This window comes from Ochotona princeps, chromosome 2 (assembly GCF_030435755.1).
Source record: "Ochotona princeps isolate mOchPri1 chromosome 2, mOchPri1.hap1, whole genome shotgun sequence".
NCBI classification, from domain to species: Eukaryota; Metazoa; Chordata; class Mammalia; order Lagomorpha; family Ochotonidae; genus Ochotona; species Ochotona princeps.
Window position 1 is genome coordinate 53,243,545 of NC_080833.1, and position 18,855 is coordinate 53,262,399.

The 18,855-nt window shown below is 43.8% G+C and overlaps 1 protein-coding gene across 1 annotated transcript in view; it reads left to right on the forward strand.

Moving 5' to 3' along the window:
- CACHD1 (cache domain containing 1) overlaps positions 1-18,855 on the forward strand; it is a 214,850-nt gene that overhangs the window by 150,161 nt on the left and 45,834 nt on the right. Inside the window, exons 5-8 of the mRNA XM_058657546.1 lie at positions 4,883-5,009; positions 7,546-7,690; positions 8,670-8,886; positions 15,966-16,115. Coding sequence (XP_058513529.1) covers positions 4,883-5,009; positions 7,546-7,690; positions 8,670-8,886; positions 15,966-16,115 — 639 coding nt within the window. The remainder of the gene's footprint in view (positions 1-4,882; positions 5,010-7,545; positions 7,691-8,669; positions 8,887-15,965; positions 16,116-18,855) is intronic.

Below are 18,855 nucleotides of genomic sequence, written 5' to 3' on the forward strand. Positions count from 1 at the left end.
GGCCCAGGCCATGCTGTTGGACAGTGAGCCAGTGGCGAACAGCTCGCTCACTCGCTCAGTCTCTCTCTTCCTCTGTCTCTTAAATAAACTTTTTAAAATCTAATAGTATTCTATTTAATGTCCAATGTCACACATAGGTGTGTATTAAATAATTACTGTTGACTCTACCTTCCAAACAGTAACTGGGTCTGACCGTCTTCCAGTTTGGGCAGTCTGGCATGGGGAGTGTCCAGCAGGTGTGCCGCAGATTTTGCAGTTCAAAGGTTGTTTTTTTGTTTCTCACAAGATTAAATGCCCCAAGTCTGAAGTGATTTCACTATGAAATTATTTTTTTGCTAAGTGTCACCTTAGTTGCATTTACTCACATTCCATGTTTATAAACAAAATCAGCTTTCTCTTTTGATTGGAAAGCACTTGCATGTTTATGTATGTATTCTGCCTCTCAGGTAATATTCAGTGTGCTTCTAGTCTGTGAATTGCTAACTCATTCAGTATGTATTTATGGTCACACAGTAGAATTGTAATACTGTGGAAAAAACAATTGCCTCAAAGCTTAGCACATCCGGATGGCATTTTGGCTGTACCTTTATGGCCTAGAGCAAGTTTTGAATCTGCAAAATGGGGATAAGACAGCACATCAAATCATGAAAAGTAGCACACAATAACGGAAACAATTTTGTGCGATGCCCACTGTATTTTCACTTTTATTATCGAAACAATTCTGTTGAGGTATAATTGACAACAAGAATCACATGTTTAATATCTACAGCCCCATATACTTTCAGGTGAAGCCACCAGAACAGTTGGCTTTTTAGTCCCATTTGCTAGCCTGTTTCTGTGCTGACAGACCTCCAACACTGCAGTGGTATTTGATGAAGGTGTTGTTTAGCATTTGAGGCATGTTTAAAATGAATGTCGTTTGTTTTCATTTATTTTTAATTGTCTTTGGCATTAAAGGAGAAGTAAAATTTTAGAATTTATGGCACAAGCATGCAGATCATCTCGAGTGCACACTGCCAATACCAACCTCGAATTCTCAGAGAATGTGGGCCCTGATGGGATAAGAACTGTTGGTCTCTGCTTTAGGGATGCTGAGAGGAGTCAACTCTAGGTGCTGCCCATGAGGCTCTCCCAGTGCAGGAGTAAAGGAGCTAGAATTTACTCTTAACACCAACAGTCCTGGGTAGGAGGGGGAAAGAGGCAAAATACTGATGAGTTTCTGAAGATGGAGTAACTTCCTAGCGTGGGAGTAGGCTTCAGGGGGACAGTGCTGTTTATCGTCCCGTTTGTGTCTGTCTGGTGTAGGTGTGGAGAGCAGTTTAGACAGACATAGACCCTGCCCATTAATAGCTTAAAACCTAATACTGTGTGCATCCTGGTCTGACAGGTTGGGCGTCTGCCCAACTTTTTTTTTCCTCCCCTGGATGGCTTCCAACATTTTGAGGAAAGAATAAGTGTGCAAGACCCTGTGTTTGGACACCAGCCCAAGAGTCGGAATATCTCACTGACGCATGTGAATGGGGGAAGCCCCCTCTGGGTTGCATGCCTGGATAATAAGGCTCTCATTCACTTCCATGTCTAGGTCAGCCTTGGCTGGCTGAGATGTACAGCAGATTGATAGATTACTCCTGCACTGCAGGGGCCTCATTCCCAACATATCCATCATCTTCTGCTAGAACCAAAGGACGGATGAAATTTAATCAGTTGTCAAAGGGGTCCCCAGCAGGAGAATTTGAGAAAACTTGCCTGATGCTGTGCTGTAATGTTACAGTGATCCTGAGGAACCAGAATGTTCTTTTGTTGTGAGGCTTAATGGATCACGCACTGTGTGAATTCTGATTTATTTTTAAACATTCTTGGTCCCATTGGCTCCTTTTTTAATAGTTTCCCTGTAGCCTGTTTATTGTTACAGATGTTACTTTTCAATGAGGTCATTGAGCTTTCCTTTGCTTCCAAAGGCAGTATTTACCTTTTTATTGCGGGGTTGGCAAGGCTGCTTGGAGAAGACTGCTAATGTGAGATCAAGGTTAAGGTTTCAGGCCCCAGGAGACTAGCCAGAGAAGAAAGCCTCTTCAGTGTTACACACACTCACTTCAGCCAGGTGGAGAAGAGTGGTGGTCTGCATCCCACAATGACCTTGATGCAGGCAGGTGGCTTGGCAAAGACAAGGAGACTGATACCGTGGTCACAAGCTGGCTTGACTTCTGTGTCCCCTTCTTGCCTGCTCTAAAACCCTGAGAATACTAATACTGATACTAATACTAATACTAATACTGATACTGATACTAATACTACTAATAATAATACTGACCCTGTCTCCTTATTTGTATATTCAAATGATTTTTGTAGAATTTTTGTGAAAATAAAGTGTGCTACAGCTCCTTGGTATGTATGTTGGACACATGATAAGAAGGTGGACAGAGGTAATAACTTTGAGTGTGTCTTTTCCCTGAGGGGCAGCAGTAATGGCTGAAATACTTAGTCTCTGCACCCATGTCAGGGAGTGGATTATGGTGTCAATTCCCAGTGTAGGATTGTTGGCCAGCATTTGGGAAGTAAACCATTGGGTGTGAGCAGTCACAAAGTATACTGTTCCTTACTCTCAAATAAGTAGGAACAAAAGCATAAGGCTTTGGCAATGCTTAAAATCCTACATGTAGCATGTTTTTCGTGGTTTTGTTGGTAATCACTGATTTCATTTAAACACCTAAACCTTTAGGCATGTTAGAAGATATGTTTGCTGATGGTACATGTACCAGCATTCTTACAGGCTTGGCATAGATAGATGGCTTGTGGATATTTGCAAGAGTAGTCTCAATCAGAACCTACCTGATTATATAACCCTGTGTGACCCTGGGCAGACATTCCTGGAAGTATGTCTGTGCTGACAGAGGTAGCACCATGTGGCACAGTCACAGGTTATCCAGAATATTCTTTGTAAGCTGTTGGTGGTGATCAGCATAAAATGAGAGGTCATTGGACCTATCTTGACCTGTGCTTCCTGCTTGGGGTGGGGGTAAGCAGGGCAGGCTGTAAAGCCAGACTTGACTCTGTACTTACCCAGAAGAAAGATGAGATTGACATTTTTCCCCATCAACTGTAATACCAACACCATTGTTCATTTTTGAGAGCAGTTGTAATATTTGCCATGGCTCATAGAGATAATCCTGTTATTAATGGCAGAAACGCATCTATTGATGAAATGAAGCTTAACGTGGTGAGCCTCACTCAGATGGAGAAAAGGCTAGGAACCACGTAGATTATCACTGTGCATTCCACTTTATTCAGGGCCACAGTACATGGCATACCCTGTAAGCCATCTTTTGATGAGTTTTATAGAGCTTGGCTCCCAGCCCTTGTCTTCTTACAGAGATCCTACTGGAGAGTTATCACTCCCCTGTCCTTGCACATTGGTCTCATCCTCGGAGCTGCTAATGACCTAACACTCACCCAGTACTTGTCCTGACACCATCTCAACAACACAGGTACAAATTTCCCACCTTCGGATTTCCATCACCCTTCTCTGTAATCTCCTCTAAGAACTTTGGCAGATACCATCATACCTCATATTACAGTGTGTATTTCTTATCTGTTTCAATTAGTCTGTCTTACCCAGGTAAGAATTTTTTCTTTGGAATCTCTTTGCTTCCATACCACCAAGCAACTTCCTGACCATTGTAGGCCAAGAAATCATGGAAATGAGTTGATCAAAGCCATAGGGTCTTATGGAATAAGAACCAATGTAAACAACACAGCTCAAACAGCAGGGCTTCCTGCATGTCTCGGATAAGATTTCAATGCAACCAGTATAATGAACCTTAAGGTAGGACAACCTCCATAGTTAATGCCCATAGGATTGTTTTTTGCTCCATTTCCTTCTAAACCTGTGGGTATACCAGTTACTACAATAGGGCTTAGGTTTTGTCCATCTTTGTACATCTTAGCAGTGTGTTAGGCAGTGATCGTTTCATAATCAGTGTGTAGCAAGTAACTAAGTTGGAGGATAATGGAGCAAAATGGTGTAAGAAATTAAATTGAGGGAGGACTAGAGGAGGGGATAACAAAGACCTCATGGATGTTGTGACGTGGCACACAAGGGGCTGGCACTTGGGATTGAGAGAATGGCCAGGTGCATAGTAGTACAGGGGTGCAGTATCTGCAGAAGGGGAGATAAAGTGGCATGATGGAAAGAACAGAGGAACCAGGACATCCCAAGTGGGTATTAGTCACTTACTGATGAGGTCTTTGTCCCATTGTTTCAGCTCCCTTAGCATATTTTCTCAACTCCAAAATAGGGCTGATAGTATCACCCGCATCCCAGGGTTGTTTGTGAAAGAAATGAGGTAACACAAAGGAAGACCTCTATCCCAGGACTTAGTGCATGGGAATCACCCGCAAGTAACAGCTTTGCTCAACGATTGTTACACTCGAGTTTACGGTGTATGCTGTTACCCTCCTGGTGAAGGGAGACATATGGAGGCAAGGTCATTATTACAGGTCTAGTCCCTGTGGAGATGAGGCCCATTAGCATCACTGTTTCCACGGTTTGAGCATGTTCTCCAAGCTAGCAAATGTACACAAGCCCAACAGGGACCAGTCCCACAAGGAGCGAGATGAATGGAAATGAATGACTTGTGCTGGAAAAATAATTTTGGACATATAATGTCATTGAAGTTAAGAAAAATAGTTTCACTTAACTGAAACCTTACATTTTCTTGTTTCTGGAGTATTTTTTTTAAGAGACCAAAAGAAATGTTTTGTGGAAAATTTACAATGTTGTATCTAGTGGGATTTCTTCCTACTACAAGCAGTTTATGCAGAACAGCTGCCCACATGCACCTGTGGATTTCGTGGTTATATTTCATTTTTGTCACTCCTCCAGTTCTTGCAGACAACCTGAAATCCAACCCTGGAATTAAGTGGCAGTATTTCAGCTCAGAAGAAGGAATTTTCACTGTTTTTCCAGCACACAAGTTCCGGTGTAAGGGCAGCTATGAGCATCGTAGCAGGTATGTTGACGTGCTTGCTCAAGTGTTCACTTGTTGCCAAAAAGTGATCCAGATGCAGCACAAACTCCCCACTTCGCTCATTCCCACCTATAGCATTGCCTCTGAGCTGTGCATTCAGAAACACATATTGTCTTGAAATGATCTCATCTCACCACTTAATCTTTGCAGAAACGTAGATTAAAGGGCAGTTCGTAGAGGTTGGAGCTTTTGCGGAACAATATAACAAACCAATACAATTAATTAGTGAAATTAAGTTGCGTGAAGCTACTATAGAGCGTTATGAGCTTCAGACATCTTTGCTGAAACCTAAGTGATGGTACCTTCTCTGTACTGCAATGTGGAACTTAATCTTGCAACAGACTTCCGAGTAGAGTTTGTGATTCTTTTGCTTTCTGTAATGATGCACTGCATTACACTTTCGAAGCTTATCTACAGATTTCAACTATTAGAACTATTAAGATTGTCCAGAAAGCATCAGATTCAAGATCACCACCAGCCTGCTTTTCTCCAAGAGAAGAGCTGGGATTGTACCACCCTAGCCTAGCCAGCAGGAAGGAAATGGCCAGGTCATTTGTATGACAAGACTCATCCATTTATAGATACTCCCCACCCCAGGCAAAGGTACTTTCCTTTTGACTCCCATTGGTTTCCCATTTGCAGTATTTGGTGCCTGAACATCTGGAGCTAATGCAAGGTGCCTACTTTTTCAAGCCACTTTATAGAGTCTAAATAAGCAGTCATTTTAGCTTCCCTTAAATTGTATCTACGGTTTTTCCCCCAAGGAAGATATTTTTTCTTTGTTTTTCCTGGAAAGACATTTTGATTGTCTGTCGTAACTTTGGCTTCAAGTCTGCCTTATGACAGGAGAGCAAAGGCCACCATCAGCCATCTAATGTTCTTAGACAACCCAGAAGATGGATTAGATGGCATGCTGCTTTTAACCAATCAACCGAAAAAGGGAAAACAAATCTGCATTTACCTGCACCTGTGTTTCTACCCTAACTCTCTGCCTTGAATCAACCCTCCAGCTTCTTTCCTGGCTAAATAACTCACTTTCCTCCCCCTGCTGGTTGTGACTCCCATGTCTGTCTTTGTCCTCATCATTCTGCTCTTGTTCTCTACATCCGTTAAGAGTGGAATACATTTCACAGCACAGTGACACAAGAAGGGGCTTGGTTAACACATTAACTTTTAGCTTGATTTATTCATGTATTCCTCTTGGTATAATAATGCTAAAAGATAATGTGTTTTTCTTTTTTTGTGAGTTCAGTTGGAACAAGGTGGGGCATTTTGAAGAGAATTCTCTCCCTTAGCCTTAGAAATTGAAAAAGTTAAATATTTGGGTGACCAGATTTTCCTCCTCTCCCACCCTCTCACACAGTTCTCTCTTTCTGTAGCTGCTGCTCTTGGACTCTCTTCAGCCCATTTCCTTCTGCTGGCTCAATGATATTGACTAGTGAAAATAGAATGGTCTTTAAGTATTGATGCAAGACTTCTGGCTTGAGAACAATTAGTGTGAACTTGGACAGATTTCGAAGCCTTTCTTAGATACTTGGCCTCCGTCTTCTAATTTGTGCCCAGGCTTTTGTGATTTAACTAGCATCTAACATTTCACCAAAAAAATCTAGTGTTTCACGGGTGTCAATAAAGGAGAGAATTCTCTGGAGGCTGATTTGCTTTCGAAAACTCCCCCTAATTTGTTCCAGCTTTAAAACTGTGAATAGAGTCCTCATTAAACCTCTTCCCACAAACCTTCGTGCCCCGCACATTAGCAGAAGGCTGCTTTTGATAGCAGGCATCTCTCCTTTGTGGCTGTTCCCCACCACCCTTCTCCTTAATGTTGGCAAACAAAACCTGGCAAGAAGAGTCTCAATCATGGGTTGGGACACAAGTTTGGATGGCATGGTTTTAAATATTCCTCTGAGAAGGGTCCTTTTGGTGGCTGACCTGTGTGAACTGTTTTAGTACAGAAAGGAGGGGGCCTCTTAGGGAGAGTTTTTGTATTTGAAGAGAGAAACCAAACTTGCTATGCAAGGCTGCTGTGCAGACTCCTAGGTTGCAGGCCGCCTCCCTTCTGGCAAACCCTGCTCTGGAGTCTGCAGAGGAGCCAGAGCTGTCCGGGGTACTCTGCTCTCCCTCCCTCTCAGCTGAGTGCAGCTGAGCGAGTGCCAGGGCCTTTGCCCATGTCATAACACTCACAAGCAGCAGGCCCAGGAAAGAGAGTGGACTCTGCAACCGGCTAACAAAACCAGCTGCTGAAAGGGCCTGCTTCTTTATTACTTCTCTCAGTTTTTGTCATCTTTAGAAGGTATAAGGTACTGATCTGTGCCCCACAAATTCATGCTATTCTCCTGAGTTGTGTCCAATGCACCACTATCGTTTCTCCTTGCACGTCCATGTTCCTGTCCTTGCACCATCCCAGGGGAACACATTAGACGGCTACCATGCCTACACATCCATAGTGTTCACCACTGTGTGTGCTGGAGGTCTTTGACCTAAACCAGTACTGACCACAAAGAGCTTCTCCCTGTTCTAGACCCATCTACGTCTCCACTGTCCGGCCACAGTCAAAGCATATTGTAGTGATTCTGGACCACGGCGCTTCTGTGACCGACACCCAGCTTCAAATCGCCAAGGATGCTGCTCAGATCATCCTCAGTGCCATCGATGAACACGACAAGGTAACCGTTATCCCAGCAACCCCCATAGCATGGGTCCTCCTTGAGTGCCTTTTTATAACTTATTTTGTGATATACACTCACATACTACACAAGGCATCTGGGTCAGCATTGGACCACATAGGTGGCAGTGGTCCCTTGAAAATTTCACTGTACCACAGGTGTGTGGTAGACTGTGCCATGCAGGTTTTTCTAAGCATCACTTACTTAGGGTACAGTTGCAGCATTACAGCACATATGACATACACACAGTAGTGAAACTGCCTTCCACATTCCTCAGAATATACCTCATCATGAAGAGACACATAACTCTGCATATATTTTAAAAATACCTCTAAAAGGAATTCGGGAAAAGGGAGTCATTTAGTTTTTCTTTTAATCATTAAAAATGTGCCACTAGTCCGAAAATATTTTATAACTAAATCTTTTGTGTGACCATCAGGTAAGTCTTATAATTCCTTTATGGCACCTGTTAAGATTTCTAATTAACCATGACTTTCACATTGGAAATTGTTATGCTAAGCAACAAAGGGGCAGGGGGATATGATTACTGGTGGATGGCTCAACTTTATCTCCAGATTTGTGGAAAGTAAAGATGAGGAAAAGGTTGCTAGCAGTCTAGAACTCTCCAAGACACTTCAGAAGTGGGCATGTACACACCCTACAGCCTTACCCTCACATCACTCCAATGTAAAAACTAGGATGGTTAGCACTTGTTAATATTTCCTCTCTCAGCGAGATAAGGAGGATTTGTTTTCTAAATGTCAGACACGAACACCATAGTATATTTCATCTTGGAAGCGAAACTGGGCTCTAGATCTGCCCTCTCCCCCTCACCTGGCCTCTCTAATGAATCCTTTCAGACTGGATACGTGCATGCCTCCAGGCAGTTACTTCCAAACTCTCCGGAACTGTTGCACAGGCATTCTCACTGGATGGCTCCTCTGTTGCCTGTAACATTGTCAGCCTTTCTTTCCTCCAGATCTCCGTGCTGACTGTGGCAGATACTGTCAGGACATGCTCGTTAGACCAATGCTATAAGACCTTCCTGTCTCCAGCCACCAGTGAGACCAAAAGGAAGATGTCCACCTTCGTCAGCAGCATCAAGTCTTCGGACAGCCCCACCCAGCACGCGGTGGGGTTTCAGAAGGCATTTCAGCTGATTCGAAGCACCAACAATAACACCAAATTCCAAGCCAGTAAGTATATGTTCTGAGGACTTACACACACCGCAATGGGAAATTATTGTAAGTTGACCATGCAGCTGTATTCAGAGGGATTTTTTTTTAATTGATTCGGCATCAAATTATCATGTGTTATGTGCACAGGAGGTCCTAATATGAGGATCCTACTAGATTTTCTCAGTTTTTCCAGTCAGAGGTGTTCAGTGTGGGTGATTTAACTCTCAGAGCCTCCTCTTCCGACCCCATCATTAAGAACCTCTCCCCATTTATTTCAACAGGGAACACCCCTGTGGGCTTTTTTTAAACACTAATTATCAATTTGCATCCCTCTTGACTTGGAATGGATCTGCTTGTGTGCATGTGCACGAGAGGAGGGGAGCAGGAATTCTTGCCTTGATTCTTTGTTCTAAGCAGCTGTCATTTAGATGAGCACAGCCCTTCAAACGTACAAAGGGACCATAATTTAATTTTCATGTATTAAGGAAAATCTGGGATTAGAATGCATGCTAAGGGAAAGGAAAGGATATGTGAAATGGGCCTCTGGCTTTGAAACTACTGAAATGAATCTGTTTTCTCTTTTGTATTTGAAAATCTGCTTGTAGTTGTGGATTTTTTTTTAAAGTGATCATGTATTCTATTGAGATAAATCTAAAGAATATATTTTCAAGCTCTTCACTGTGTCTGCATTTGAACCAAAACTATACCTGGTCCACAGTGGGCCCTGAAAGGAGGCACCTGCAATTATTGCAGCTGCTAATGATAGATAGCCAACATTTTCTGTTTCTGCCTAACAAATAGCCACCAACTTAGCATGTTTTTTTTAAAGATTTATTTATTTCTATTGGAAAGGCAGATATACAGAGAGGAGGAGAGACAGAGGGGGAAACCTTCTGTCCATTGATTCACTCCCCAAAAGGCCACGACAGTCAGAGCTGGGCTGGTGGGAAGCCAGGAGCCAAGAGCTTCTTCCAGGTCTCCCACATAGGTGCAGAATTCTAAGGCTTGGGCCATCCGTGACTGCTTCCCCAGGCCACAGGCAGGGAGCTGGATAGCAAGTAGAGCAGCCAGGATACAAAATGGCACCCATATGGGATCCTAGCGCATGCAAGGCAAGGACTTTAACCACTTCACTGTTGCACCGGGCCCAACTTGGCAATTTAAAACCCTTGTTTTCTCACAATCTGTCTGGGTCAGGAGTCCAGGGACACTTCATTAGTCTGAAGTGTTGCACAGGCAACGCTTTTTGCCAGGACTTTAGTCTCTTGTGAAGTTAGACATCCTCTTCTGAACTCACGCAAGTTCCTTGCTGCTGTGGTAAAACTATCACCAGTTTGCTTCTCTAAGGCTCTTAGGGGCATATCTCTCCTGTTTCAAGGGAAGCTGTTGACGCTGTCTTGCACTCAGAGAAGATATTGAAGGTATGGCCTCGTTGGATAGTCTTAGAATTTTGTCTACCAGCACCGGCAAGCATCAGCAGCTCATGGACAGATGTTTAGGAAAGCTGAGTATAAAATTACCCACAGTTCCATAAGACTGGCTTGTTGAGTCTGCTCTTGGTGTGTGAGAATGTCCATTTATCCTTGCCAAATCTTGTGTTTCAAGAGAAGCCAGAAATCAGGATTGTTATGAAATCCCTTGGTTTTTAAGTGTTGACATTTGTTCCAGCCTCACAGCCGTGAATAGAGACCTCATTAAGCATCTTCTCCCACACCTCCCTACGATACACATTAGCCAAAGCCTGCTTTGCTGGGAGGCTTGTTGCCTCTGGAGTTTTTGTGTTTGCATTTTCCTCACTTCACACTGGCAAACACAAACAATGCAGGACAGTTGATCATCAGAGGCTTGGACAGATTTTAGGGGCACAGTTCTCTAAATGCTCAAAGGAGCCTTTTTCGGGCCAAGTAAGAGATTTCTTAAGTTGAGCACACCAGCCTTCACATTAGAGCTTCTGCTGGCTGGGGCAGAGGCAAAAGAAGTCCAATTCGTTTACATAAAGAAATATCCCAAGAGTTGTTCCACTTGATTGAGGAGAGGCGTTAGGGTGCTCTTAAGCAATACAGCCTAATGCTTAAATATGTAGGTTTTGGATTTCGACCAATATTTTCATGTAAAACTTGTCTAATGTTGCATACTTGTGTAAATATATGACCGCTACAGGCCTAGTTTTCTCTGTAAGCCAAGGGAGATAATAAGACCCAAGGGTTTAGTGCAAATATTCAAAAATTGTAGCTTTACTTATTATGATATACAGCTTTTTAAAAAACTTTCAGCTTCAGCTAAATTAGAATAGCTATCCTAGTAGATAGGTTACATTAGCCCCAAATCCAAAGCTGGACAAAGATTGCTAGTAGCCTCAGTGACATCGTTGTAAAGGTACTGTATACCCTTTCTCAGAGCTTACATGGGATTCACTGCTTTCAAGCACCCAACAGTTACTTAGAATCTACCTGTATTGGAGGCTATTTTAGGGTCCCTCAGGTAAGGTTATTCAAATAACAATAAGATCATTTAGGACTGTTGCTCAGATCAATGTACATATAACTGTATGTCATAAATCATGGTGGCTTTGTATTAATTTGCTTTATACCAACAGAAAAATCTGAAATGTTTACCCATCACTGGTTCTGTGTCAGTCCTGTGGTAAATCTTTAACTGATGAAGCTAGCACTTAGCACTTTGAGGATTGCTTGTTCTGGCTTTTAGGGGGAGGTGATTGGAGAATAACCTTATGGTAGGAGAAACAAGATGGCTAGATTTATAAGATGGATAGAGATTTAGTTACTTGATCAGAGCTCAACTTAGAGTTGCTTTTGCCTCTTGCAGTTGACCCCAAGGACTCCTATTGGTTTAGGGGGGCTATCCATCCAAATGGAGGGTCTAGTGCATTTTCTTCCAGTTACATGCTACATCTTTACTCTGTTCCAGATCCATATAGTTACTCATTCCTAAAATTACCAATGGCAAGGCTTAACATCTCTGAGTCGGTGACAAGAAATGGAATATTCACATTAGTAAAAAAATAAATAGATAAAATAAATCGTTTCCGTGAGGCTAGAGTTGATTGGAATTGGGCTGGGCAGAACTGCTGAGGATGCTCACAGTGTGAATGTCTTATTGGGGCAGAAGGAAAAGTATTTGGCTGCCAAAGGCACCTCTAGGACACCAACCTCTGGTTCCATGCCTGAAGACCCACTCCTTTTTAACCCAGAATCCTAAGATTAAGTTAGAAAATTTGAAGGGTTCTTTGTAGGTCATTCCAGGAAGAAAGATTTGATCACACAGGTATCTTTGCCATGAGGATATGGTTTATCTCTTTAAGAGGCTACTTTAAAAGCTTAATGGACACTGGAAGGAAGATATATTTTTATTTGAGTATAAAAAAATATTGAAATCTATTGAAAAGCACAAGAACATATATATTAAAAATTACACATGGGTTTCAATTGTTTTATTTTTGCACCAAAATCAAGTTGTCTTTTCAATTCTACTTCCACACCCTTATTCTCCCTGCTATGGAATCAAGCTTCATTGTCTGATGCTAAAATGAAATGTTTAGGCTCCAGTAAATGTTTTACTGGATTGATTTACAACACCAAAAATTGCATCTACTTTCAGGCAGGAATATTCCACAAACGTAAGGAGATTTTTGGCATCAGAACTAACTCAACATAAAATTAAATTTACATTTGCAGTTAGTGTCCGTTTAAAAATTGAGCATAGGGCCCAGTGCAGTAGTATAGCGTTTTTGAAGTCCTCGCCTTGAATGCACTGGGATTCCATATGGGCACCGGTTCTAATCCTGGCAGCCTCGCTTCTCATCCAGTTCCCTACCTGTAGCCTGGGAAAGTAGTTGAGGACAGCCCAAAGCTTTGGGACCCTGCACCCATGTGGGAGACCAGGAAGAGGATCCTTGCTCCTGGCTTTGGATTGGTTCAGCTCCAGCCATTGCAGCTGCTTGGGAAGTTAAGATCTTCCTCTCTGTCTGTCCTCCTCTCTGTATATCCACCTTTCCAATAAAATTTAATTAATTTATTTATCAATTAAAATTGGCTTTTAAGATTTGTCCTATAGACATTGGCACAATCATTGAACCACTCCCTTGGATACCCTACTCACCTGTGTCAGAGTGCATGGATTCAAGTTCCACGTTCCTTCTGAGGAATGTCCTGTGAGGCAGCAGTGAGGGCTGAAGTGGCCTGGGCCCTGCCCACAGGGAGCCAAGATTCAGTTCAGGACTCCTGCCTTCAGCCTGGCTGTTGAGGACATTTAACAAGTGATTCAGCAGATGGAAGATCTTTCTTTTCTCTCCTTCCCTCATTCTCTGAATGACTTTCTGCCTCTCAAATAATGCTAAATTTTGAAATATAGAAAAATTTTTACATACTTATATATTGTTTGTGATCAACAAAAGGGACTTTAAATGTATTTATTTCGGTGAGTCCAGTTTCATTCAACTCAGTTATGTACAATATTGAAGCAATATATCTTAATTACTTGATTCTACATGGTAAGCATACTCTAAAACTTAAAATGAAGCTTACAGACAACAGGAAAAGCAAGCACTATGACCTCCTTCTCGGGAGCATTTAAAAAATTACTTTAGTGTTATTTGAAAGAGTTACAGAGTAAAGGAAAGGAGAAAGATAAAGGTCTCCATCCATTGGTTCACTACCCAAATGGCTGCAATGGCCAGAGCTGAGGCAGTCCAAAGCCAGGAGCTTCTTACTGGTTTTCCACATGGATGCAGGGACCCAAGGTCTTATGCCATCCTCCCCTGATTTCCCAGCCCATTAGCAGGGAGCAGCCAGGACACAAATTAGCATCCATATGGAATGTCGGGGCCACAGACAGAGGCTTAGCCTGCTACACCACGGCACTGGCCCCTCCAAGAATAACTGTATTCATTATCTGTTGTTCCCTAAGAACTTACCCCCTTAGACTCAGCAGTTTAGCATAATAAACATCTGTTATCCTAGTTTCTGTCAGTCAGGAATCCAAGTACTGCCTAGCTGGGTGCCTCCGGCTTACATTGTCTCAGGAGGCTGAGTCGCAGACTGCTGGCCAGGGCTATTCTTGTTTTTTTGTTTTGTTTTTTTTTTTTAAAGATTTTATTATTATTGGAAAGCCGGATATACAGAGAGGAGGAGAGACAGAGAGGAAGATCTTCCATCTGATGATTCACTCCCCAAGTGAGCCACAACGGGCCGGTGATGTGCCAATCCGAAGCCGGGAACCAGGAACCTTTTCCAGGTCTCCCACACGGGTGCAGGGTCCCAAAGCATTGGGCCGTCCTCAACTGTTTTCCCAGGCCACAAGCAGGCAACTGGATGGGAAGCAGAGCTGCCGGGATTAGAACTGGCGCCCGGTGCATTCAAGGCGAGGACTTTAACCGCTAGGCCACACCGCCAGGCCCGTTTTTTTGTTTTTTAAGATTTGTTTTTATTGGAAAGTCTGCTGATTCACTCCCCAAGAGACCACAACTGCCGGAGCTGAGCTGGTGCGAAGCCAGGAGCCAAGAGCTTCTTCCAGGTCTCCCACTCAGGTACAGGGTCCCAAGGCTTTGGGCCGTCCTCGACTACTTTCTCAGGCCACAGGCCACAGGCAGGGAGGTGGATGGAAAGTGGAGCAGTCAGAACACGAATTAGTGCCCATATGGGATCCCAGAGCATTCAAGGACTTCAGCCAACAGGCTACCATGCTGGGCCCCAAGGCTATTCTTAACTGAAAATTGACCAGAGGGGGCCCTGCTTCCAAGCTCACTCATACTGTTTTTGGCAAGATTTTTGGTTCTGGGAACTTCTGTCCCTTGCTCCTCCTCAGAAGAGTCCTTACAACATGCCAACTGGCCTCCCTCCTGGTAAGAAAGTCTTGACATCCGTCACCTCTGACATATTCAATTCTCATTGAGGAGACCAGCACACACTCAAAGGGAGGCAGCTGCCTCCAGGACTGGAAAATCAGGAGAAGGGCCCTTTGGGGAGTCAAGTTGAAGGTTGCCTTTCACAGTCACTGTCAAGCAATCTCCATTAAATGACAATGAGAACCTGAAGAAATCAGTGTAGAGCACCTTGTATCAATAATTATTTTTCAATAAAATGCATAAAACTTCTCTGAAGGATATCCTAGAAAGAAAATGTGAAAGTCCAGCTATCTACCCTCTAACAGTCTTGCTTATTGTCCAGTGGAAGCAAACGCCTGACTTTTAGTTTTAAATCAGAAAGCTGCTCCCGCTGAACTGAAATCCTCAGTTGCTATGCCCATTAGCCCTCTTTGGAGAACTGACTCCCAAGTCGGCTATTTTACCCCAGACCAATAGAGGGCACAGTTTCTGTTTGGAGATGGGTTTGAGTATGGATATGCACGTGTTGCTGTTTCTTGCTTCTGTCACCCGTTTCTAGTCATCATCCTGTTTATCCCCTTCACTTATCATTAACCAATAGTGAGTTCTCACAACCGTGATAGGAAGTCAGTATTGTCATTTCCACCATGTTAGTAGGGATGAAAGTACCTTGTTTGTGCAGAGGTTAAGGAGTTGGCCTAAATCACCCAGCCTTGCTTGGGTGTGGCAGAGCAGGTGGTGAACACAGGCTCCCTTTCCCACAGCCATGTTTTTATTACTTCACTTCATTGATGTGTGTTTTGAAGGGGAGTGTGCCTAGAGGTGGTTCACATAGGACAAATAACCTTACATGTCCACTGAGCCTCTTAGAAGAAGCACCACTTGGAAGCCTTCCTCCCATGCTGAACTGTACATCATTGAGGAGAGGAGCAGCCATGTCGCAGACAACAGCAGGGCTCCTCTATCCAGACCCCCTTGAATTACCCGAGGTGTAGCTGCCTTTTGCTCAGCCAGTTTATTAGGAGCTTGTTTTAAACCAAGGGGCCTTGCTGACCAGAAAGGGCCAGATGGGCAGACACAGAGGCGGGAGATGAAAGCCACAGCTCTTGCATGGGAAGAAGGGTGGGAAGGGGACGCGTGGGTCCCCAAGGAGGGGAGATACAGAGATACAGAGGGATACAGATATGAAAGGGAAACCGCACCGCTATCTCCCAAACAGCGCCCAAATATAACGTGTTTGGATGTTTTTGTTTAGACACTGACCTGGCCATCGTTTACCTGTCGGCTGGCATCACATCAAAGGACTCTTCTGAAGAAGATAAAAAGGCAACTCTCCGTGTCATCAATGAAGAAAATAGCTTTCTCAACAACTCTGTAATGATTCTCACCTACGCCCTCATGAATGGTAGGCAGTGTTGCGAGATTTTGCTTTCAGATGAAAGTTTCCCCTAAGTGAATGCTGCTTGAAGAGAGAAAAGCAGAATCCTAATGCTGGGCTTTGATGAAGGCTGTCGCCATGGGCTGCTGAGCCGCTCTCTCTGCCTGGTGTTGGCACTTGGGGCCTTTTAAGGGTGTCTCTCTTCCTCTCTCCAGCCACCTGCTTGACGCTAAACTTTTTTTTGCCTTTTGGGGGCTTAATGGGGATTTTGAACAGCTCGCTTTGTTCAAGTTCCCCTTCGGTAGTCCGCATTGTCTGAGGTTTGCCACTGCTTGGAGGTTCCAAATTCAGCTTGTTCATTGGAACCTCAGGCAGCTGAAGCGCCAGTGCAGTGTCCTGTATGTAGGCAGCTCTGATTGCCACACTGCCCTGCAGCATCACTGCCAGACCTCTTCTGCTGCTCCTTCCACCCCAGCTTGCCAGCCTGTCAAAAGGACAAAAGAATCACCCACTTTGCAGGGTGGGTGTGAGATTGGCCCAAATGCCCTACACCTGGGGACTCACTACAGTAAATTGCACCGTTGTGACGTGAGGTGTGTGAAAGCTTGTGCTGTGTCAAGAAATTCAAGGAAATTTCCCTTTTCTGCTTCTACCCTTTGTGCTTTGTTCTTTCAACTTCTCTGGGCTTCTTGCCCTTAGGATTCAAGATGAGCATCTTCTCTTGAGTGTTAAGAAGCCATATCTTGATCTTTCCTACATATAATCATGTGTTTCTCTTCCCTTCCAAGCTTTCATACAAAACCATGTGGTTTGTGGGACAGTGGTTCTCATAGTTTAATATCCTGGGGATTCCTTGGGGAGAGGCATTTTAAGTGCAGCTTCTTGGACACTACCTTCAGATTCCTATTCAGACCTCCTGAGAAGATGCAGCTCACGATGATTATTTTCCAGCTGTTTGATAGACCATGCCTTGACCTCCATGGTCCTTAGTAGCCATCTGTACTTATTAGCTGTGTGGCTTATGATGGGTTACTTGGACTTCCTGGGCCTCTGTTTGATCTATGAACTGAGAATTATGTCTACGCACAGGATAGTTAGTGATGGAAATTAGGAAAATATGATGTTGAAAGTTCTTACCATCCTGTCTGGTGACTACCAGGTCCTAAGAGCCAATTGAAAGAGTGAGTGGGAAAATGGCATGATTTCCTGCCTCCCACAACACATGTCAGAGAAGGGTGCCTGCCTTGTGTACCCAGAGAGATGGCTTTCTAACTGTATCACTTCCCTGCTCCTAAATTCCACCTGCTCAGAGCCTCTTGTACGTTTATCATGTCCCTGATAATTCCGTCTAACTGTCGTTGTGTCTTGTTTCATTCATTAATCCAGCTAGTTTTCTTCCTCTTTGGCCTCCACTCTCCCTCTCTCAAAGGCCAGTTCTGAGTATTGGTCACAGATGCATTCTCTTCCTTTGTCAATCAAAGTTCCAATAAGGAACTTGGAACCACTAAGAGAATTTTGTAATAAAGCATTTGTTATGAGAACTATAGTATACAAAATGGTGAGAGAAATTAGCCAGGTACAGATCCCCTGAGGACATGGATGTGGAAGTTCGTGGGATGTTGTTGGACTTTTATGACCACCTGCCCTGTGCGCTTTCCATGGTAGTGTAGTGTTTCGGCTTGCTTAGCCTAGTAACATGGACACAGCGAAGGATCTGGGGATGAGGCACCAACACGGAGAACAGAGATGGTGGAAGTCTCTCTCTCAGGACTCTCTCCGAGGCCTGCTTTTTATTGCCTCCTCTCTTGACCTTTCACCTATTTCTTGTTTACTGTTTCCTCCACACCCTCATTAGCAGCCTGTTGTGCTCAGCTTAAGGAGTGCTGACCAACTCCTTAGCCCACAGCAGTGTAGTGTCTAGGACTGTTGTGGAGCAAGCCAGCAGGTGTGACAACCATTCTGCATCTTCTGTGTCTCACCATCACTTAACCTTCCAAATATTTTTTTTTTAACTAGAGATGTATTTACTTGTATTGCAAAAGCAGATATACAGAGAGAAGACAGAGAAGAAGCTCTTGCATCTGCTGATTGACTTCCCATATTGATGCAATGGCCAGAGCTGAGCCGAAGCCAGGAGCAGCATCCTCCAGCTCTCCCACATGGGTGCAGGGTCCCAAGGCTTTGGACCATCCCCTCCACTGCCTTCCCAGGCCAAAAGCAGGGAGCTGGGTGGGAAGTGGAGTAGCCAGGACACGAACCAGCACATGTATGGGATGTCAATGCTTATAGGCCGAGACTTAGCCAATTGAGCCAACATACCAGTTCCCTCCCATATCTTATAATATTTCATTTTTGGTAACTATAACTTGGAAGAACACAATCAGAGGGGATTCTGTGAAATGCTGTGTTGAGCTTAATAGAGTTGGTGATAGGCCATGCATGATGTCTGTTCATCTGCCAGCTCCTTGCTGGTGCTATGCCAGGCCTATGTAACATTCCATGATGGAAAACGTAAAGTATCTTGCACTTAAGCTCACATGGCTGTGCTTTGCTTAGATGTTGCTTGTCACTTTTCTTTTACATTTTGAGAGAACCAAGCGGTGTGTGACAAGTGTTTTTATTGCCTGCTTTTACTGTCTCCCTGTGTCCTATCACCTGTGAGCTTCCTGAGGTTGAAAGGTCAGGGATTCATCGTGGATTTTGTGTTACCTTTTACTTCAGGTCATACCCTCTGCTAAGCAAAGGAAAAATCAGCTGTTTCCGACGT